This window comes from Ambystoma mexicanum, chromosome 11, assembly GCF_040938575.1.
Source record: "Ambystoma mexicanum isolate Mex_15411 chromosome 11, UKY_AmexF1_1, whole genome shotgun sequence".
Lineage (NCBI taxonomy): Eukaryota > Metazoa > Chordata > Amphibia > Caudata > Ambystomatidae > Ambystoma > Ambystoma mexicanum.
In genome coordinates, this window is record NC_090934.1 from 1,485,676,467 (window position 1) to 1,485,699,313 (window position 22,847).

The 22,847-nt window shown below is 52.9% G+C and overlaps 1 protein-coding gene across 1 annotated transcript in view; it reads left to right on the top strand.

The window, feature by feature from the left end:
• The window catches only part of LOC138504877 (aminopeptidase Ey-like), a 170,436-nt gene extending 148,745 nt beyond the window's left edge, over positions 1–21,691 (top strand). Inside the window, exons 18-20 of the mRNA XM_069625289.1 lie at positions 3,035–3,175; positions 11,505–11,586; positions 20,311–21,691. Coding sequence (XP_069481390.1) covers positions 3,035–3,175; positions 11,505–11,586; positions 20,311–20,472 — 385 coding nt within the window. The 3' untranslated portion in view covers positions 20,473–21,691. The remainder of the gene's footprint in view (positions 1–3,034; positions 3,176–11,504; positions 11,587–20,310) is intronic.
• The last annotated feature ends 1,156 nt before the right edge of the window (positions 21,692–22,847 follow it).

The following is a 22,847-nucleotide window of genomic DNA, read 5'->3' on the forward strand; positions in this document are numbered from 1 at the left end:
TCTCTGTGTAGACACCAAGGGCCTCATGACACGGACAGCGGTAAGGGTTAACGGTCACCGTTAATGGTACCGGTGACTGTTAACCCTTACCGCCTTACTACGAGGTCCCTTTGCAGGTTGGAGACTTTAACTCGTGCTTTTTGCAGGCGTTAAAAACCAACCCGCAAAGGAACCAGGGAGCTAATTACGGTACCGCAATTTGCGGTGCCATAATTAGCACCTTCCCCATTCCCATTATGCCCTATGGGGCAAAAATGGGAATGGGGAAAGGCAATGGGGGAAGGGGGAATTACCGCCCCACCAACCTTGGAATAGGGCGGTAATTCCCCTTTCCTCCAAGGCGATGCCGGTATTTTACCGGCATGGACCAAGGTGCTAATAGCACCTTGGTCCACCGCCGTCCATGTAATGAGGCCCCAAGTCTATGTGTTGTTGTAAAGTAAACTATCTCAAAGTCCTGGAAAGTACTGAGATGAAGAAAAACATCAGTAACATAGCTATCCCAAGTACTAAGATGAGGTTGGACAAAGGAGCAATGAAAAACCATAGTAAGAAGGAATTTCAGGGATATAGACTTCCACGGAGGCGTGGTCCCACTTATGCGATAAAGATCAAAGAACGACTGCCTGAAATGGATACAGCCTCCCAGGACGGGAACCCGTGAAGCCTGGGAAGCATGAAGGGGACGTGGAGAAGGCCTGAAAGGAGCCAATAGCAGTCTACTCCTAAAGTCAAGAAGACAACGGGATTCCTTTACCTAATGGTGTCCAGATGGTACCAGGAGGCTGACAGTCAGTGATGCGAATGCTGGTAGCAGCGTCCCTACCGTCACTCCAATGGCTCGGCAGGAGATCCACAAGGCAAAGGGACTGAGATGCAGAGAAGCCTGTGCACCACTCTGAACAGGAGAAGGACCCCAGGAAGAACCGGCCATACATCCCGGGTGCAGACAAGATAACGGGAAAGATGCAGGGACCGGTAGGGTCCAAAAGGTGCATGAAGCACAAACCCTGTACCTGGATTACGAGCAGGAACATCTTCCTCATGTCAAGCGAGGCATCCAAAGGGACACAATGAAAGAGGAAGAGAAACTGGGGTTGAGGAGCCAACCCAAGACAGTGAGACAAATCCTCTTCCTCGTGGCAGTACTTGGCAGAGAAGTGAACCAAGTGGGCCAAGGCAAAGAAGAAGAGAAACAAAGGTCAAGGACCCAATCCAAGAGAGCAATATGAGGCATCTTACTCGTGGCAGTACTAGGCAGACAAGAGAACCAAGTGGGCCAAGGCAAAGACGAAGAGAAACCAGGGTCAAGGACCCAATCCAAGAGAGCAATACGAGTCATCTTCCTCGTTGCAGTACTTGGCAGAGAAGTGAACCAAGTGGGCCAAGGCAAAGAAGAAGAGAAACCAGGGTCAAGGACCCAATCCAAGAGAGCAATACGAGTCATCTTCCTCGTTGCAGTACTTGGCAGAGAAGTGAACCAAGTGGGCCAAGGCAAAGAAGAAGAGAAACCAGGGTCAAGGACCCAATCCAAGAGAGCAATATGAGGCATCTTCCTCGTGGCAGTACTAGGCAGACAAGAGAACCAAGTGGGCCAAGGCAAAGACGAAGAGAAACCAGGGTCAAGGACCCAATCCAAGAGAGCAATATGAGGCATCTTCTTCGTGGCAGTACTTGGCAGGGATGTGAACTAAGTTGGCCAAGCCAAAGAAGAAGGAGAAAGAGACCAGGGTTATGGAGCCTCATAACACTCAGAGTTGGCAATTGTAAATGTGAAACCTACGGAAGAGAAGACCAGGGGAAGAGAGTCATTCCCCCTGGTTGTAGGAGACTGTATCATAACTACCAGGCGAAGGGAGTCTTTCTTCTGGTAACATGGACCATGAGGAAGGTCCAACAAGCCTGGGGAGTCATTCCCCTGGATCATTTGAGACAGAGACCAATCTTCGGGGGACGGGAGGCGTTCTCCTGGCTTATGAAGTACCTATTATTTTGAACTTTGGGACCTGGTAAAAGGAGTCATTCTGCCAGGTTGTTTACGAATGAACGCAGGAGAAGGGAGGCCTTCTCATGGGATCAGCACAGTGCTTCGTTATTTATTAGTTTACAGTGTAAGGGCCAGCCAGAAGAAGGGTGTTCTTGACACAGGACGGTGGACATCCTGACAGACACCGTAGATCTTTTGTTGAGGCAAGGAAACGCTCTTAGAAATAATGAAAGATAGATTTTCTCTTGCTTTACTTTTACTAATAAATGTCTATAGTCCCACACATGCCATCTTTGTGTCAGAGTCGTTCTCCTCTATCCTTACAGCACTTCATTCTCAAAACTCAGAAACAAAGGAGCATTTTGAACTTCATTGGCTGAAAGAACAGTATTCATGGATCGTGGGTCTGGAATTTCTGCCTTATCTAAAATATCCTAAAAGCAGGAAGCAGGGAACATAACGTTTAGAAAACAGTGCAGAGTTCTAGCTGAGAGTTGCATTTAAAAAACATCCTTTTCACATGTAACTGTTAAGTTAGGCCGGTACCTAAGGTTGCGCCATGTCACATTAATGCGCACAGTAGGAGCATCAAGGAAAACCACTTGAGTCCAGTCTTTCCACCTCTGGCTTGCACTGCCACAGCAGGTGGGTATCCCGTGTTCCCTGTCAAATGTTAAGAGTGCCGTCAAAAGTGTCCCTTTAAAGAGGACTTTATCTTATCTGGACTCTGTCTCTCTGTCCAGGTCACTAATAGGACCATAATCCCTTCCAAGGATGAACCAGGCCCACCGCTTGGCCATTTCGGGACAGGCCAATGTCCTGTGCCAACCAATGGCATTGAGTTAACCATTGAATGAATCCTCATGGTCCAACCATCTGTGATGAATCTGAACACGTGACTCGGTTTATTCTCTGCAGAGCAAATGCATGAGTGTGTAAATAAATAACAGGAGAACTGGTAACAGCTCAGACCTTCTGTTCTGTCTTTTGAGGGCGACTTCCCTATTTACAATTATGAGCTCTTTACATTTTTTGTTCTTGTTTTAGGTATCTTGAGTACACCTTGGATTCCACAAAGATCCGGACGCAAGATGCTGCTACTACCATCAATTCCATTGCCAGGAACGCCGTTGGACAAAGTCTTGCCTGGGACTTCATCCGAGAAAATTGGGGGCAGATTTACAGCCAGTGAGTGTCATGGGTGGGTTAAGGGTAGAGAGAAGGAGATAGGAGGTGGTACTCCCAGTGGGACATCCAAACGATGTCCTTCTAGATGTTCCTGTTAGGCCACCCATGGCATTCAGAGAAACCATGAAGGAAAGCAAGGCGTTGCTGGCCTCCTTAGAAGCTGAACCCGTTGACTCAAGGCTGTGTCCGTCTCATCAGAGGTGGACGGAGCTGGAAGCATCAGGCAGAACACATTGCTTAGCTCAGGTTTAAGATTCCCTTCTGGACTCCTGATGATGGAGGAATGGTGTGGATGTTCAGAAAGGGTGAACGTGAAGAGTCGGGCTCTGGAAAATGAAGGTCCTTTCGAGATGCTCAGAATATGAAAATGTACTTTACTCCGCTAGACCCAGAAGGAGTCTCTGATGCTTTTTCATAGAACACCAAGAATGTGGAAACTCTAAAGAGGAAAGACCTTTACCCTGAATGACAGGAGAAGGCCTTGTCCAGCTCTATTTCCTGTCTCTGTAACAAGTTGCCAAAGCAGATAAGAGTCACCCCCCCCACCCCATCCTACACTTCCCAGAGGACCTGGAGATCCTCATCTTCACAGAACACTGATCCCTCCACTCACCCTTTATCCCCCTCGGGGGTTCCCACCCTTCCCTGCTTTCCCTGCCCATCCCAGCACCTCTATTACCCCTGTACCTTTCCCTGTAACCCCATGGGTGTACCCCTCTCGAGTTCCCACCCTTCCCTGCTTTCCCTGTCCATCCCAGCACCTCTATTACCCCTGCACCCTTGCCTGTAACCCCATGGGTGTACCCCCTCTGGAGTTCCCACGCTTCCCGGCTTTCCCAATCCATCCCAGCACCTCTATTAACCCTGCACCCATGCCTGAAACACCATGGGTGTACCCCTCTCGAGTTCCCACCCTTCCCTGCTTTCCCGATCTATCCCAGCACCTCTATTACCCCTGTACCTTTCCCTGTAACCCCATGGGTGTACCCCTCTCGAGTTCCCACCCTTCCCTGCTTTCCCTGTCCATCCCAGCACCTCTATTACCCCTGCACCCTTGCCTGTAACACCATGGGCGTACCCCCTCTGGGGGTCTGCTGCTTCCCTGATTTCCCTATCCATCCCAGCACCTCTATTACCCCTGCACCCTTGCCTGTAACCTTATGGGTGTACCCCCTCTGGAGTTCCCACGCCTCCCTGCTTTCCCTGTCCATCCCAGCACCTCTATTACCCCTGCACCCTTGCCTGTAACCACATGGGTGTACACCCTCTGGAGATCCCACCCTTCCCTGCTTTCCCTATCCATCCCAGCACCTCTATTACCCCTGCCCCCTTACCTGTAACCCCATGGGTGTACCCCTCTGGAGTTCCCACCCTTCCCTGCTTTCCCTATCCATCCCAGCACCTCTATTACCCCTGCATCCTTGCCTGTAACCCCATGGGTGTAACCCCTCTGAAGATCCCATCCTTCCCGGCTTTCCCACTCCATCCCAGCACCTCTATTACCCCTGCACCCATGCCTGAAACACCATCGGTGTACCCCCTCTGGACTTCCCACCCTTCCCTGCTTTCCCGATCTATCCAAGCACCTCTATTACCCCTGCACCCTTGCCTGTAACCCCATGGGTGTACCCCCTCCTGAGTTCCCACGCTTTTCTGCTTTCCCTATCCACCCCAGCACCTATATTACCCCTGCACCCTTGCCTGTAACCCCCTGGGTGTATCCCCTCTGGAGGTCTGATGCTTCCCTGATTTCCCTATCCTTCCCAGCACCTCTATTACCCCTGCACCCTTGCATGTAACCCCATGGGCGTACCCCCTCTGGAGGTCTGATGCTTCCCTGATTTCCCTATCCATCCCAGCACCTCTATTACCCCTGCACCCTTGCCTGTAACCCCATGGGTGTACCCCTCTGCAGTTCCATGCTTCCCTGCTTTCCCGATCCATCCCAGCACCTCTATTACCCCTGCACCCTTGCCTGTGACACCATGGGCGTACCCCCTATGGGGGTCTGCTGCTTCCCTGATTTCCCTGTCCATCCCAGCACCTCTATTACCCCTGCACCCTTGCCTGTAACACCATGGGCGTACCCCCTCTGGGGGTCTGCTGCTTCCCTGATTTCCCTGTCCATCCCAGCACCTCTATTACCCCTGCACCCTTGCCTGTAACAACATGGGTGTACACCCTCTGGAGATCCCACCCTTCCCTGCTTTCCCTATCCATCCCAGCACCTCTATTACCCCTGCCCCCTTACCTGTAACCCCATGGGTGTACCCCTCTGGAGTTCCCACCCTTCCCTGCTTTCCCTATCCATCCCAGCACCTCTATTACCCCTGCATCCTTGCCTGTAACCCCATGGGTGTAACCCCTCTGGAGATCCCACCCTTCCCGGCTTTCCCAATCCATCCCAGCACCTCTATTAACCCTGCACCCATGCCTGAAACACCATGGGTGTACCCCCTCTGGACTTCCCACCCTTCCCTGCTTTCCCGATCTATCCCAGCACCTCTATTACCCCTGTACCTTTCCCTGTAACCCCATGGGTGTACCCCTCTCGAGTTCCCACCCTTCCCTGCTTTCCCTGTCCATCCCAGCACTTCTATTAACCCTGCACCCTTGCCTGTAACACCATGGGTGTACCCCCTCTGGAGTTCCCACGCTTCCCTGCTTTCCCAATCCATCCCAGCACCTCTTTTACCCCTGCACCCTTGCCTGTAACCCCATGGGTGTACACCCTCTGGTGTTCCCACGCTTTTCTGCTTTCCCTATCCACCCCAGCACCTATATTACCCCTGCACCCTTGCCTGTAACCCCATGGGTGTATCCCCTCTGGAGGTCTGATGCTTCCCTGATTTCCCTATCCTTCCCAGCACCTCTATTACCCCTGCACCCTTGCCTGTAACCCCATGGGCGTACCCCCACTGGAGGTCTGATGCTTCCCTGATTTCCCTATCCATCCCAGCACCTCTATTACCCCTGCACCCTTGCCTGTAACCCCATGGGTGTACCCCTCTGGAGTTCCCACCCTTCCCTGCTTTCCCTATCCGTCCCAGCACCTCTATTACCCCTGCCCCCTTACCTGTAACCCCATGGGTGTACCCCTCTGGAGTTCCCACCCTTCCCTGCTTTCCCTATCCATCCCAGCACCTCTATTCCCCCTGCATCCTTGCCTCTAACCCCATGGGTGTACCCCTCTGGAGTTCCCACCCTTCCCTGATTTCCCTATCCATCCCAGCACCTCTATTACCCCTGCACCCTTGCCTGTAACCCCATGGGTGTACCCCTCTGCAGTTCCATGATTCCCTGCTTTCCCGATCCATCCCAGCACCTCTATTACCCCTGCACCCTTGCCTGTAACCCCATGGGCGTACCCCCACTGGAGGTCTGATGCTTCCATGATTTCCCTATCCATCCCAGCACCTCTATTACCCCTGCACCCTTGCCTGTAACAACATGGGTGTACACCCTCTGGAGATCCCACCCTTCCCTGCTTTCCCTATCCATCCCAGCACCTCTATTACCCCTGCCCCCTTACCTGTAACCCCATGGGTGTACCCCTCTGGAGTTCCCACCCTTCCCTGCTTTCCCTATCCATCCCAGCACCTCTATTACCCCTGCATCCTTGCCTGTAACCCCATGGGTGTAACCCCTCTGGAGATCCCACCCTTCCCGGCTTTCCCAATCCATCCCAGCACCTCTATTAACCCTGCACCCATGCCTGAAACACCATGGGTGTACCCCCTCTGGACTTCCCACCCTTCCCTGCTTTCCCGATCTATCCCAGCACCTCTATTACCCCTGTACCTTTCCCTGTAACCCCATGGGTGTACCCCTCTCGAGTTCCCACCCTTCCCTGCTTTCCCTGTCCATCCCAGCACTTCTATTAACCCTGCACCCTTGCCTGTAACACCATGGGTGTACCCCCTCTGGAGTTCCCACGCTTCCCTGCTTTCCCAATCCATCCCAGCACCTCTTTTACCCCTGCACCCTTGCCTGTAACCCCATGGGTGTACACCCTCTGGTGTTCCCACGCTTTTCTGCTTTCCCTATCCACCCCAGCACCTATATTACCCCTGCACCCTTGCCTGTAACCCCATGGGTGTATCCCCTCTGGAGGTCTGATGCTTCCCTGATTTCCCTATCCTTCCCAGCACCTCTATTACCCCTGCACCCTTGCCTGTAACCCCATGGGCGTACCCCCACTGGAGGTCTGATGCTTCCCTGATTTCCCTATCCATCCCAGCACCTCTATTACCCCTGCACCCTTGCCTGTAACCCCATGGGTGTACCCCTCTGGAGTTCCCACCCTTCCCTGCTTTCCCTATCCGTCCCAGCACCTCTATTACCCCTGCCCCCTTACCTGTAACCCCATGGGTGTACCCCTCTGGAGTTCCCACCCTTCCCTGCTTTCCCTATCCATCCCAGCACCTCTATTCCCCCTGCATCCTTGCCTCTAACCCCATGGGTGTACCCCTCTGGAGTTCCCACCCTTCCCTGATTTCCCTATCCATCCCAGCACCTCTATTACCCCTGCACCCTTGCCTGTAACCCCATGGGTGTACCCCTCTGCAGTTCCATGATTCCCTGCTTTCCCGATCCATCCCAGCACCTCTATTACCCCTGCACCCTTGCCTGTAACCCCATGGGCGTACCCCCACTGGAGGTCTGATGCTTCCATGATTTCCCTATCCATCCCAGCACCTCTATTACCCCTGCACCCTTGCCTGTAACCCCATGGGTGTACCCCTCTGGAGTTCCCACCCTTCCCTGCTTTCCCTATCCGTCCCAGCACCTCTATTACCCCTGCCCCCTTACCTGTAACCCCATGGGTGTACCCCTCTGGAGTTCCCACCCTTCCCTGCTTTCCCTATCCATCCCAGCACCTCTATTCCCCCTGCATCCTTGCCTCTAACCCCATGGGTGTACCCCTCTGGAGTTCCCACCCTTCCCTGATTTCCCTACCCATCCCAGCACCTCTATTACCCCTGCACCCTTGCCTGTAACCCCATGGGTGTACCCCTCTGCAGTTCCATGCTTCCCTGCTTTCCCGATCCATCCCAGCACCTCTATTACCCCTGCACCCTTGCCTGTAACACCATGGGCGTACCCCCTCTGGGGGTCTGCTGCTTCCCCGATTTCCCTGTCCATCCCAGCACCTCTATTACCCCTGCACCCTTGCCTGTAACACCATGGGCGTACCCCCTCTGGGGGTCTGCTGCTTCCCTGATTTCCCTGTCCATCCCAGCACCTCTATTACCCCTGCCCCCTTGCCTGTAACAACATGGGTGTACCCCCTCTGGAGATCCCACCCTTCCCTGCTTTCCCTATCCATCCCAGCACCTCTATTACCCCTGCCCCCTTACCTGTAACCCCATGGGTGTACCCCTCTGGAGTTCCCACCCTTCCCTGCTTTCCCTATCCATCCCAGCACCTCTATTACCCCTGCATCCTTGCCTGTAACCCCATGGGTGTAACCCCTCTGGAGATCCCACCCTTCCCGGCTTTCCCAATCCATCCCAGCACCTCTATTAACCCTGCACCCATGCCTGAAACACCATGGGTGTACCCCCTCTGGACTTCCCACCCTTCCCTGCTTTCCCGATCTATCCCAGCACCTCTATTACCCCTGTACCTTTCCCTGTAACCCCATGGGTGTACCCCTCTCGAGTTCCCACCCTTCCCTGCTTTCCCTGTCCATCCCAGCACTTCTATTAACCCTGCACCCTTGCCTGTAACACCATGGGTGTACCCCCTCTGGAGTTCCCAAGCTTCCCTGCTTTCCCAATCCATCCCAGCACCTCTATTACCCCTGCACCCTTGCCTGTAACCCCATGGGTGTACACCCTCTGGAGTTCCCACCCTTCCCTGATTTCCCTATCCATCCCAGCACCTCTATTACCCCTGCACCCTTGCCTGTAACCCCATGGGTGTACCCCTCTGCAGTTCCATGCTTCCCTGCTTTCCCGATCCATCCCAGCACCTCTATTACCCCTGCACCCTTGCCTGTAACCCCATGGGCGTACCCCCACTGGAGGTCTGATGCTTCCCTGATTTCCCTATCCATCCCAGCACCTCTATTACCCCTGCACCCTTGCCTGTAACCCCATGGGTGTACCCTCTGGAGTTCCCACCCTTCCCTGCTTTCCCTATCCATCCCAGCACCTCTATTACCCCTGCCCCCTTACCTGTAACCCCATGGGTGTACCCCTCTGGAGTTCCCACCCTTCCCTGCTTTCCCTATCCATCCCAGCACCTCTATTCCCCCTGCATCCTTGCCTCTAACCCCATGGGTGTAACCCCTCTGGAGATCCCACCCTTCCCTGCTTTACCGATCCATGGCAGCCCCTCTATTACCCCTGCACCCTTGCTTGCAACCTCATGGGTGTACTCCCTCTGGAGGTCTGATGCTTCCCTGATTTCCCTATCCTTCCCAGCACCTCCATTACCCCTGCACCCTTGCCTGTAACCCCAGGGTGTACCCTCTGGAGTTCCCACCCTTCCCTGCTTTCCCTATCCATCCCAGCACCTCTATTACCCCTGCACCCTTGCCTGTAACCCCATGAGTGTAACCCCTCTGGAGATCCCACCCTTCCCTGCTTTACCGATCCATTGCAGCCCCTCCATTACCCCTGCACCCTTGCTTGCAACCTCATGGATGTACTCCCTCTGGAGGTCTGATGCTTCCCTGATTTCCCTATCCTTCCCAGCACCTCTATTACCCCTGCACCCTTGCCTGTAACCCCATGGGCGTACCCCCACTGGAGGTCTGATGCTTCCCTGATTTCCCTATCCATCCCAGCACCTCTATTACCCCTGCACCCTTGCCTGTAACCCCAGGGTGTACCCTCTGGAGTTCCCACCCTTCCCTGCTTTCCCTATCCATCCCAGCACCTCTATTACCCCTGCACCCTTGCCTGTAACCCCATGGGTGTAACCCCTCTGGAGATCCCACCCTTCCCTGCTTTCCCTATCCATCCCAGCACCTCTATTACCCCTGCCCCCTTACCTGTAACACCATGGGTGTACCCCTCTGGAGTTCCCACCGTTCCCTGCTTTCCCGATCCATCCCAGCACCTCTATTACCCTTGCACCCTTGCCTGTAACCCCATGGGTGTAACCCCTCTGGAGATCCCACCCTTCCCTGCTTTACCAATCCATCACAGCCCCTCTATTACCCCTGCACCATTACCTGTAACCCCATGGGTGTACCCCTCTGGAGTTCCCACCCTTCCCTGCTTTCCCTATCCATCCCAGCACCTCTATTCCCCCTGCATCCTTGCCTCTAACCCCATGGGTGTAACCCCTCTGGAGATCCCACCCTTCCCTGCTTTACCGATCCATTGCAGCCCCTCTATTATCCCTGCACCCTTGCTTGCAACCTCATGGGTGTACTCCCTCTGGAGATCCCACCCTTCCCTGCTTTCCCGATCCATCCCAGCACCTCTATTACCCCTGCCCCCTTACCTGTAACCTCATGGGTGTACTCCCTCTGGAGATCCCACCCTCCCCTGCTTTCCCTATCCATCCCAGCACCTCTATTACCCCTGCATCCTTGCCTGTAACCCCATGGGTGTAACCCCTCTGGAGATCCCACCTTTCCCTGCTTTCCCTATCCATCCCAGCACCTCTATTACCCCTGCACCCTTGCCTGTAACCCCATGGGTGTAACCCCTCTGGAGATCCCACCCTTCCCTGCTTTACCAATCCATCACAGCCCCTCTATTACCCCTGCACCCTTGCTTGTAACCTCATGGGTGTACTCCCTCTGGAGATCCCACCCTTCCCTGCTTTCCCGATCCATCCCAGCACCTCTATTACCCCTGCCCCCTTACCTGTAACCCCATGGGTGTACCCCTCTGGAGTTCCCATCCTTCCCTGCTTTCCCTACCCATCCCTTCACCTCTATTACCCCTGCGCCCTTGGGCGTACTCCCTGTGTGCAGCGCTCTGGTGACTGCCGGCTAGGTTCGCGCGGTATAGATCCAATATACACCTGCACGGTCAGACACAAGTGTCTGCCTTGCACTACTTCATTTTGCACCATCTCTCTTTCACAACATGCCTGACTGCAGGAATGCCATGTGCTAGAGGGGTTTGGGGGGGCTTATTCACTTGATTATATCATAAGCTGTTGTTTGTACGATTGGTGTGAACGTACAATGCCTAGTAGAGTTTCAGTGCTGGTTTCTATAGAAGTGCTAGTTACCATTCTGTGATAGTGTCACTAGATCTAATCAAGTAGGAAGCAGGTTCCTCTGAACCCACATTGTTGACATTCACACCATGCTCAAGGCTCCACATTCAATCCCTCTCATCGGCTTTCTGTTTCACAGGTGGAGTGGGAGCTCGTTTTCCATTTCAGGGTTGATTGACGGAGTGACGCAGAGGTTTTCTTCTGCATTTGAGCTGAAGCAGGTAAGGTCCGAGGGAAAGCTACATGCCTGTCTATACCAGGAGATACCGCGGTGTATGTTTACTGCCACACATCCAGGGAACACCTACAGGTGTTCCTTTACCTTCTCTCATACTCAGCCCCACTGCACATCATTCCATGACATTATGTCTTCATTGGGGTCCAGCCAGAAGGAAACCAGTTTTAGGGTTACACCAGATCCTATGATGCGTTCTTGTAGAGATCAAGGAGTTGTCTGTATCTGAGGATCTATGAACCTCTACATTTACCTCCCCACAAAAATCCTCATTCTATGGATCAAAGAGTGTATTCATTAGAGAAGGATTGAGCGGCACGCAGCCAGCGCTGCGCGTCTGGATATCGCGAGCTTTGCATAGTTCAGTTGCCTGGTCTCCCAATCATGATTAATGTAACCTGATGATGGAGTGATCATAAACTACAACTGTGCCTCATGTATCATTTTTGGGAACATTAATTGGTGTCAGGCTCAGGAAACCAATACACAGAAATGTTCGGCCAGTGTTTATCACACACCAGAGAATTAGTAACCGAGAGATCCTTTCAGCCAGTTACTATGTTAATGTTAATGCTAAAGGATATTTGTACCGTGCACTATCACCACCGGAGTGGTCCCCTGGTGCTCTGGCGGCTCTGAAAGAGGAGGGGAGGACGAGTTAGTGGGAGGAAGCAGGAAAAGTGCAAGAGAGCAGTGATGTGCTGTTGGCGGCCTCAGCCCGGGGGGTCCGTTGGCTGGGCCTGGGGTGTTTGCACCCGGTAGTCGTCGTGTACTGTTGTGCGAGTCTATGTGTGTTTTTTGTTTTGTTGTTGCAATGTAGTGAAGTTTGTGTGGTTTGTTGTGCTGTAGGTTTTGGTTGTGTTTGGTTTGGAGTTTGAGAGGTGTATGCAGAAGGGGAAATTGTTAGTGGGTTTGGTTATTTGTATCTCTTTCCTGAATTGAGGTGCTCGGCTTGCGTAGTCTCCCATGATGCGCCTGTGTCCTGATCTGGGTTCGTCTGGCATACAAGGTTCCTTACTCCTCTGGCCCCCACCTCTGTAATGCTCTCTCATAGCCCCCCCTGTCCTCCCGTCATACTCCTGTGGCCAGTACACCAGCCAATGTCAACATCTTAGGTAGTGTGGTGATTGCCAATATCTTGACAATTCCACAACACTGTGGTACCTGGCGGTAACTAAGGGCGGGCAAAGGTGTTAGTGGGGTTGGCTGGTATAGTTGACTCAGTCTCTGTGCGTGTCGCCTGTGTTCCAGTCTATCCGGTGTCACCCGTCCAGGTGCCGCGGGAGCTTCTCTGTCGGTTCAGGGTTGTCCATGTCCTTTCCAGTTTAGTCATCCTTTTTCCTGTTTCGGTTTTCAGTTTTTTAGTCTATGGTTTTGAAGAGCCAGGTTTTTAGTGATTTCCTAAATTTTAGGTGATCTTCGGTGTTTCTTATTTCTTTTGGGATGTTGTTCCAGGTTTTTGCGGCTAACAGGTAGAAGGGGGTGCCTCCAAGTTTTTTCTTAAGGTATGGTTTGAGTTGCAGGCAGATTTTGTTGCTTGATCGAAGGGTTCTTGTTGGTTTGTAGACTGTTATTTTCTTTTGTAGTAATTCTGCTCCTTGTCCGCTGATTGCCCTGTGCGTGATGCACATTGTTTTGAAGGTGATGCAATGTTTTACTGGGAGCCAGTGTAGTGTTTTTAGGGCTGGAGTGATGTGGTCTCTTCTGGATAGTTTGAGGAGTAGTCTTGCTGCTGCATTTTGGATCCGTTGCAGTTTCTTCAGGAGGTATTCTGGTATTCCGAGGTAAAGGCTGTTTGCAGAGTCGATTTTTGACATGATTAGGGCGACGATAGTAAGTGTTTTGTGCATGAAGGAGAGGAAAGGTAGGATTCTTCTTGCCGTGTGGAGGAGGAAAAAGCATTTCTTCACTGTTGCATTTATTTGTGGCTCCAGAGTAAGGTTGTTGTCCATTAGTACTCCCAGATTTTTTACTACCTTTGATGGTGTTGGTGCGTTTCCCATTTCCGTAGGCCACTGGATGGTGGTTTCGTTCTCTTGGTCTTTGGATACGATCATGATTTCTGTCTTTCCTGGGTTGATTTTCAGGTTGTTGGCATCCATCCAGTTGAAGGCTTCTTTTAGACAGTCGTTTAGGGTTGAGTGGTCGGCATCTGTGTCTTTGATTTTGTAGATGATCTGAGTGTCATCTGCGTAGTTGTAACATGTCATGTTGTATTTTATGAAGATTATGATGACCGGAGTCTGGTAGATGTTGAAATATAGTGGAGATAGTGAGGATCCGTGTGGCACTCCACAGTCGTTCACTTGTGGGGTGGATTTGAAAGGTTTGATCCATGGTAGGCATCAAGGAGTGGATTTGTGAAAATATGACTTTGTTGCAAGTCTCTCTGATTAAAGCCGTACTAATAAACACTCAACAAAGCGCTACATGAGGAAGAAGTAGGGGTTACTGCACTGGCACTACAGATGAGACCGGGCAGTTTGCCTGCTGTGGCCATAGAGTTCGTAGGTTGGAAAACTGCATCATTGTCCTTTCTTGTATGAATATATCTGCTGAAGCTGCACATGCAAGCTCTGTGCAAAGTCTGCACATTCACAGCATGAAGGTCCGCTGTCGAACTGTCACAAGCCGCAGTGAGAGACGAGAAGAGGCCTCGGCCCTTCCACAGACGGATTTCAAGCTCCCTTGCTATCCAGATTCCAGCGCGCTCTTTACTCCCAGGTCCAAGTCAAAACTAGACACCCCGAGCTCTCATGGCTCCACTTTGCGAAGGAGGTCCAAGGGTCAGACGTGTGCTCTCGAGGAGCTGCAACGATGGAGTGTAATGCATTATGACACAATGCCATACAATATTATATGATTAATGAATATCACACCAACTGTGTTTACAATCAAAAAAACACATGCGGTATAACTCGCCACAAGGGTGAGAACTTGATGCAAAGATGGTCTAATAAATATATAAAAAGAAGCCATGACCCACTGACCCCATGGGGAACCATGTGAAGCGGGGGGCACCCTGTGTGCAACATTACAGGCTCTTACCGGAGCGGCTTGGGCTAGTCATCACACAGTAGCCCCTCATCCCCCACTCTCTAGAGAGCATAGGAAGCGGGGTGAGGGGGCTCCCTGTCTGCAACATTACAGGCTCTTACCGGTGAGGCTTGGGCTAGTAACCACACAGTAGCCCCTTGGCCCCCACTCTCTAGAGAGCATAGGAAACGGGAGGGGGGCACCCTGTGTGCAACATTACAGGCTCTTACCGGGGCGGCTTGGGCTAGTCACCACACAGTAGCCCCTCAGCCCCCCTCTCTAGAGAGCATAGCTCCCACTCTCTAGAGAGCATAGGAAACGGGGGGGGGCAGCCTGTGTGCAACATTACAGGCTCTTACAGGGGTCGCTTCGGCTAGTCACCAGACAGTAGCCCCTTAGCCCCCACTCTCTAGAGAGCATAGGAAGCGGGGGGGGGACTCCCTGTCTGCAACATTACAGGCTCTTACCGGGGCCGCTTGGGCTAGTCACCACACAGCAGCCCCTCTGCCCCCACTCTCTAGAGAGCATAGGAAGCGGGGGGGAGGCACCCAGTGTGCAACATTACAGGCTCTTACAGGGGCCGCTTGGGCTAGTCACCACACAGTAGCCCCTTAGCCCCGACTCTCTAGAGAGCATAGGAAGCGGGGGTGGGGGGGCACCCTGTGTGCAACATTACAGGCTCTTACAGGGGCCGCTTGGGCTAGTCACCACACAGTAGCCCCTTAGCTCCCACTCTCTAGAGAGCATAGGAAGCAGGGGTGAGGGGGCACCCTGTGTGAAACATTACAGGCTCTTACCGGGGCGGCTTGGGCTAGTCACCACACAGTAGCCCCTCAGCCCCCACTCTCTAGAGAGCATAGGAAACGGGGGGGGGTGGCTCCCTGTGTGCAACATTACAGGCTCTTACAGGGGCCGCTTGGGCTAGTCACCAGACAGTAGCCCCTTAGCCCCCACTCTCTAGAGAGCATAGAAAGCGGGTGGGGGGGCACCCTGTGTGCAACATTACAGGCACTTACAGGGACTGCTTGGTCTAGTCACCACACAGTAGCCCCTTGGCCCCCACTCTCTAGAGAGCATAGGAAACGGGAGGGGGGCACCCTGTGTGCAACATTACAGGCTCTTACCGGGGCGGCTTGAGCTAGTCACCACACAGTAGCCCCTCAGCCCCCACTCTCTAGAGAGCATAGCTCCCACTCTCTAGAGAGCATAGGAAACGGGGGGGCACCCTGTGTGCAACATTACAGGCTCTTACAGGGGCCGCTTGGGCTAGTCACCAGACAGTAGCCCCTCAGCCCCCACTCTCTAGAGAGCATAGGAAACGGGAGGGGGGGACCCTGTGTGCAACATTACAGGCTCTTACAGGGGTCGCTTTGGCTAGTCACCAGACAGTAGCCCCTTAGCTCCCACTCTCTAGAGAGCATAGGAAGCGGGGGGAGGGGGCACCCTGTGTGCAACATTACAGGCTCTTACTGGGGCGGCTTGGGCTAGTCACCACACAGTAGCCCCTCAGCCCCCACTCTCTAGAGAGCATAGGAAACGGGGGGGGGCACCCTGTGTGCAACATTACAGGCTCTTACAGGGGCGGCTTGGGCTAGTCACCACACAGTAGCCCCTTGGCCCCCACTCTCTAGAGAGCATAGGAAACGGGAGGGGGGCACCCTGTGTGCAACATTACAGGCTCTTACAGGGGCCGCTTGGGCTAGTCACCAGACAGTAGCCCCTCAGCCCCCACTCTCTAGAGAGCATAGGAAACGGGAGGGGGGCACCCTGTGTGCAACATTACAGGCTCTTACAGGGGTCGCTTTGGCTAGTCACCAGACAGTACCCGCTTAGCTCCCACTCTCTAGAGAGCATAGGATGCGGGTGGGGGGGCACCCTGTGTGCAACATTACAGCCTCTTACCGAGGCGGCTTGGGCTAGTCACCACACAGTAGACCCTCAGCCCCCACTCTCTAGAGAGCATAGGAAGCGGGTGGGGGGGCAGCGGGTGGGGGGGCACCCTGTGTGCAACATTACAGCCTCTTACCGAGGCGGCTTGGGCTAGTCACCACACAGTAGACCCTCAGCCCCCACTCTCTAGAGAGCATAGGAAGCGGGGGTGCACCCTGTGTGCAGCATTACAGGCTCTTACAGGGGCCGCATGGGCTAGTCACCACACAGCAGCCCCTCTGCTCCCACTCTCTAGAGAGCATAGGAAACGGGGGGGGCACCCTGTGTGCAACCTTACAGGCTCTTACAGGGACCGCTTGGGCTACTCACCACACAGTAGCCTCTCAGCCCCCACTCTCTAGAGAGCATAGGAAGCGGGGGGGCACCCTGTGTGCAACATTACAGGCTCTTACCGGGGTCGCTTGGGCTAGTCACCACACAGTAGCCCCTTAGCCCCCACTCTCTAGAGAGCATAGGAAGCGGGTGGGGGGGCACCCTGTGTGCAACATTACAGCCTCTTACCGAGGCGGCTTGGGCTAGTCACCACACAGCAGCCCCTCAGCCCCCACTCTCTAGAGAGCATAGGAAGCGGGGGTGCACCCTGTGTGCAGCATTACAGGCTCTTACAGGGGCCGCATGGGCTAGTCACCACACAGCAGCCCCTCTGCTCCCACTCTCTAGAGAGCATAGGAAACGGGGGGGGGCACCCTGTGTGCAACCTTACAGGCTCTTACAGGGACCGCTTGGGCTACTCACCACACAGTAGCCTCTCAGCCCCCACTCTCTAGAGAGCATAGGAAGCGGGGGGGCACCCTGTGTGCAACATTACAGGCTCTTACCGGGGTCGCTTGGGCTAGTCACCACACAGTAGCCCCTTAGCCCCCACTCTCTAGAGAGCATAGGAAGCGGGTGGGGGGGCACCCTGTGTGCAACATTACAGCCTCTTACCGAGGCGGCTTGGGCTAGTCACCACACAGCAGCCCCTCTGCTCCCACTCTCTAGAGAGCATAGGAAGCGGGGGGGGCACCCTGTGTGCAACATTACAGGCTCTTACAGGGACCGCTTGGGCTAGTCACCAGGCAGTAGCCCCTTAGCCCCCACTCTCTAGAGAGCATAGGAAGCGGGGGGGACCCTGTGTGCAACATTACACCTCTTACAGGGACCGCTTGGTCCCTCTGGGGAGTAGCCCCTGGGGGAGTTTAGAATGTTCTGGGGAGATGTGCCCAGCAGTGAATGGATCTCCCCAGATCCCCACGTGATGTCAGAACAGAGAGACACACATGGCCCAAAGCTTGCAGGCTGGCACCTATCCCCGGGGGTCGCCTTCAATGTGCGTCGCTAGAGAAGGAACCACATGGGCGAGGCAGGATTGCTGCCAGCTGCCAAGCCTCCATGCATTATCCCTTCAAGATATGAAGGACCTGCAGACGGCTTTAAAGGAAGACGTCCTGTGTTCCAGCGCACGAGCCCTATTGATAAGTGGGTTGGTAACAACTTATTGTCCGACCCTGCAGACAAAAGATTAACCTCTCCTGGGGGGCTGGAATCTAACTGGCCCCCACTACCCGGATCCCGCAGTAGGGAGCAATCAGAGGGGTAGCCCCTAACAGTCCCACTGGGAGGATGCCGGAGGTGTAGGGAGGTAATGATTGTGGAGTGAGAAGCTGTGTGTAGGTCAACGGTGAGACGCCTAGAAGCGCAGCAACACTTGCAAGACGGATGGCTGTGATGCAGAGTGGGGACGTTTCCCGCAATGGGGCTCCCCACCCCCAGCTCAGCCCATTGCTCACAGTGGCTTCCATTCCCTTCTCAGTGTTTGCAGAATGCACCTCTGTGAGTAAGTGGTGAGTGGTTCCCATGCACAGGAGAACAGGCTGCGGCTGCTTTGTGTGATAGCGAGGGCCTCCCACTTATTATTCATAACTTTTACCAGACCTCTTTCCTGAAGGAAAAGGACCCCAACCAAAATGACACTTGCCAACCCTGAAAAGGCGTATTCCAAGATGGAAGGCGCTACGTGTGCTGTAAAGGCAGGGGTTCCATCTTACTTGCACGTCATGCTAAGCACATGTACCCAGTCCAGCATTCAAATGCAAAACATGAGGAGGAGCGGTGTCAAACTCACAAAGGGAGGATAGGGGACTCGACCCTCTCTCCCGAACCACAGAAGCCGAATAGATCGACCCTCCCACCGTGGTTGGCACAGGCTCCTGACAATGAATAACACAGGAAGCCACGTGGCAGCCAATGGGGGGAAGACGGAGTTAGGGAAAGGGGATGGAACGACAAAGGAAAGAAGGGGAAAAGATAACAAGCAAGTACATGACAATAGCTACGGTGTAAGTCAATACCCCTATACCGATATTCTCAATCCTGAACACCTAACCTGGCCTCCTAAAACCTGAAACTAACCTCCTGCATACAAGATAATAACAGTAGAGTACCTAGCATAGCACATATCGTTATTACTCGTCATATAGACACCATTCACCAGACAAAGAACATGTTGTTAATACTTAGACATGACACAATACTGAAGTAAATGGTGGAATATTCCACTTAGCACATAGAAGTTTGCAAATAAGCGTGATGGCACAAACAAAAGGGATGTCCCTTGCATGAAAACACAAGACTCATGGCGCACGGCGCACAGTGAAGCGACAAACAATGAATCACAACAGAGTACACGACCCACGTGCCCTCTTGCTGTGGGACACTATGTAATGTTCCCAAAAATAAACTAGAGATGAATCTCTCCTTGTAACTGCATAATGAGTCAGGCGTAATGTTTGTCAGTTCTTAGAATAGTGGCGTGTTTTCTCCAACACTCTCAGCAAGTTAAGCAACCAAATGAACACATACTTCATAAACAATGCCAAATGAAGTAAAACACTTAACTGGCGGTCTGGATGCCTCACGAGGACACCCGGACCCTGAAGTCGGTTGCCCAGCACAAAGTGAAAAGTTGATTCACCGCCGCGGCCTCAGCTCCTTCTCCTTCCTGCATGTCATGCCGTAAATCACAGTCGCGGCCCGAGGAGAAGCTTCACAATCCTTCGGCGTCCCAACGCAATCTCATCTGCTGGTGTCCTCAGCTGCCGCCGCCTGTGCTGATAACTGTAATTACCTGCACTGAGGCACGGGTGGCAGCGGACTTTAAGCAACTCCTCACTAAGCCCAGCTGGAGTGCCGCGCGAAAACCTCCGAACTACACACTCCCAAATCATGCTGGAAAATGTAGTTTTTTCCTATTTATCGTCTTTTTGGGTACAGGAAACACCGTCCTTTACCCCAACCATTAACCCTGACAAGCGGAAACGCTGGACTTTCCCTTTCCGGCAGTTCATGCACCACCTCTCCATGCACGCTAGTAATCTAGCCTTACACCTGGAGGATGGCAGCCATCCCATAAACACATCTAGATTCAGACACGCTCTGCACACACAGGATGGTGTGCATGGAGCTGGACCAAGACACAGATCCAGGAGCGCAGGGTGGGGTTACCAGCGTCATGCTCCCCTGTTCCCTCCATCTCTCAGGCCTTCGTTCTGGAATAAAAGCCGCAATTGCTAAGGTAGAGCAGTCGGGCGGCTCCTTCCAGAGGTAGTAACATGTCCAAACTGCTGTCTGCCAGAAAGGTCCCTGTCAGACCAGATCCATTGCAAGTCTCAGAACATGAAGGACCTTGGCCTGCGAAAACCAATGGCGCTTTAATGACACTTATTTTCTCTTTCTCTTTCTGCAGCTGGAGGCTTTTAAGAAAGATAACGAGCTTGTTGGGTTCGGTCCTGCTACCATCGAACTGGAGCAGGCGCTGGAGAAGACCAAGGCCAACATCAAGTGGGTGCGGGAGAACCGCGAGCCGGTGCGGCTGTGGTTTGAGGTTGAAGCTGCACGCTCACCGTAGACCCATTTCTAAGATGTCGTCCCCAAAGGAGAGCTCCCCACTGATGCGTTTTGAGTTGGTGCAGTTGGTATCTCCGTTTTGGTAGTATGAGTAAAGCGGAGAACTGATGGACCCCTCAAGGAGCACGTAGGCAGACCCTCTGTCCCTCACAAGAGACCCATACAGAACTTTATTCAGAAAGACCATCGAATGAGTAAAACGAGTTATTGAAAGCACTTGTTCACCACTGCAGTGTTTCTAGGCGCTACCCACACTCTGATCGGAAATAGAGAAAGACTGGATGGTGATTGGAGGATCTTCACTCTCACGCCAATGCCCCTGTTGACATGGGATTTCCGATGAGCAGTAGTTTATCAGCCCACAGAATCCATGATGCGAGCCCGTGGGACTGGGCGGAGCGCTTCATAGATAACTCCACATCGAGACCCCATTCAGCAGGACTACAGAGGCCCACGCTGTTCACATGAGTAGAGCTTTAAAAAATGTACTGAAAAAAAGGGAAGTATAAATCCATGTGGGCACTGAAACCCAAAACATACAAGCAAGGGTTGGCAACCACCTTCCTCGGCTCACCCAAGGGAGTGCACGCTGCGCCTGACCTCGTGATGACGCTTTAAAGAGGATATGCATTATTTGAACTTCCGTTGAAAAGGGGGGCTGGTTGATGTCTGTCAAGGATGGCCTCAGCAGGTTAAGGTAGGAAGGTGGTGTTGCCCACCCAGAGTGCCCTCATCTCCAGGTGCCACCGCTCCACTGCAGGGCTGGGAGGACCCTGGCACTCTGCAGTCACGTGACATGATGGAGACGTGAAACTACGTGACACCACGGCACAGTCCTGCAGTGGAGGCCGCCACAATGACACATTCCGTTCAGAACTTCATGCGACTGAGAGGGGACACCCACTCCCAGCAGCCAGCGGCAGCCCCTCCTCCACAGGGGGTGGGGGGGAGGGCGCACTATCAAACGGATCCATCTGAATCCTACCCCACCCTACATGTGAGATCTCGAGTGAATTGCTGTTCACAAACCATCCAATCTCTACATCATCTGTTCACACAACGTCCACTGTTGCACAATCTGAGGGTGTGTATGTTTGGGAGGTTTTGCACATAACTTTGAGTGGCCCATGAATTTTGGCTGCGACTCTCCAGCGGCAACGGAGTCCCATTATTAATTGCAGTAAAAGATTAATGTTCATAATTAAGATGAGTTTGGTAAAATGGCAGTAATGTGTCAAGTGATTGATAATAAAGTGTCTTGCCTCATTTGAATTGCCTATATATATATATATATATATGTGTGTGTACGTGGCACGTATACAATGCAATAGTATCTTTTCATAGAATTCACACATTGTTAAGGTTTTCTTGTTATCCATTTGTGTACATGCATTAAGTCATTGTTTAAATATTCTATACATTGTGCGAGGTTTACTTTGTTTAAGCATTTCACAAAAAAATGCAAATAAATAATAAACAAAACTCACCTGTGATGCTAGCCACTGCTCAGGGTGGGCCGTTGCCAGAACAGTGATGGCGTGGCGCTAGAATTAGTCAGCGCTGGGATGTGTGATGGACCCACGAGATGTTGTGGTGCTAGAATTAGTCAGCGCGTGGGTGTGTGATGGACCCACGAGATGTTGTGGCGCTAGAATTAGTCAGCGCGTGGGTGTGTGATGGACCCACGAGATGGCGTGGCGCTAGAATTAGTCAGCGCTGGGATGTGTGATGGACCCACGAGATGTTGTGGCGCTAGAATTAGTCAGCGCGTGGGTGTGTGATGGACCCACGAGATGTTGTGGCGCTAGAATTAGTCAGCGCGTGGGTGTGTGATGGACCCACGAGATGTTGTGGCGCTAGAATTAGTCAGCACGTGGGTGTGTGATGGACCCACGAGATGTTGTGGCGCTAGAATTAGTCAGCACGTGGGTGTGTGATGGACCCACGAGATGGTGTGGCGCTAGAATTAGCGCATGAATGTGTGATGGACCCATGAGATGTTGTGGCGCTAGAATTAGTCAGTGCGTGGATTTGTGATGGACCCACGAGATGGTGTGGCACTAGAATTAGTCAGCACGTGAATGCGTGATGGACCCACAAGATGGTGTGGCGCTAGAATTAGTCAGTGTGTGGATGTGTGATGGACCCACGAGATGGTGTGTTGTGTTATGTCATGGTATGCATTTTTATAAAGCGTACGGTCGCCCAAAGGCATCATGGTACTTGAGAGTAAGGGGTGCAGGGACCAGGCAGAGAAAGCGCAAAACAAGCATATCAAGAATCAGAACAGAAGCGTTTTTAGAGCCTTTCGAAAAGACCAATGATTAGTCAGTAGCTTCAGTGATGGAGGGAGGGTATTCCAGAGCTGAGCGGCAG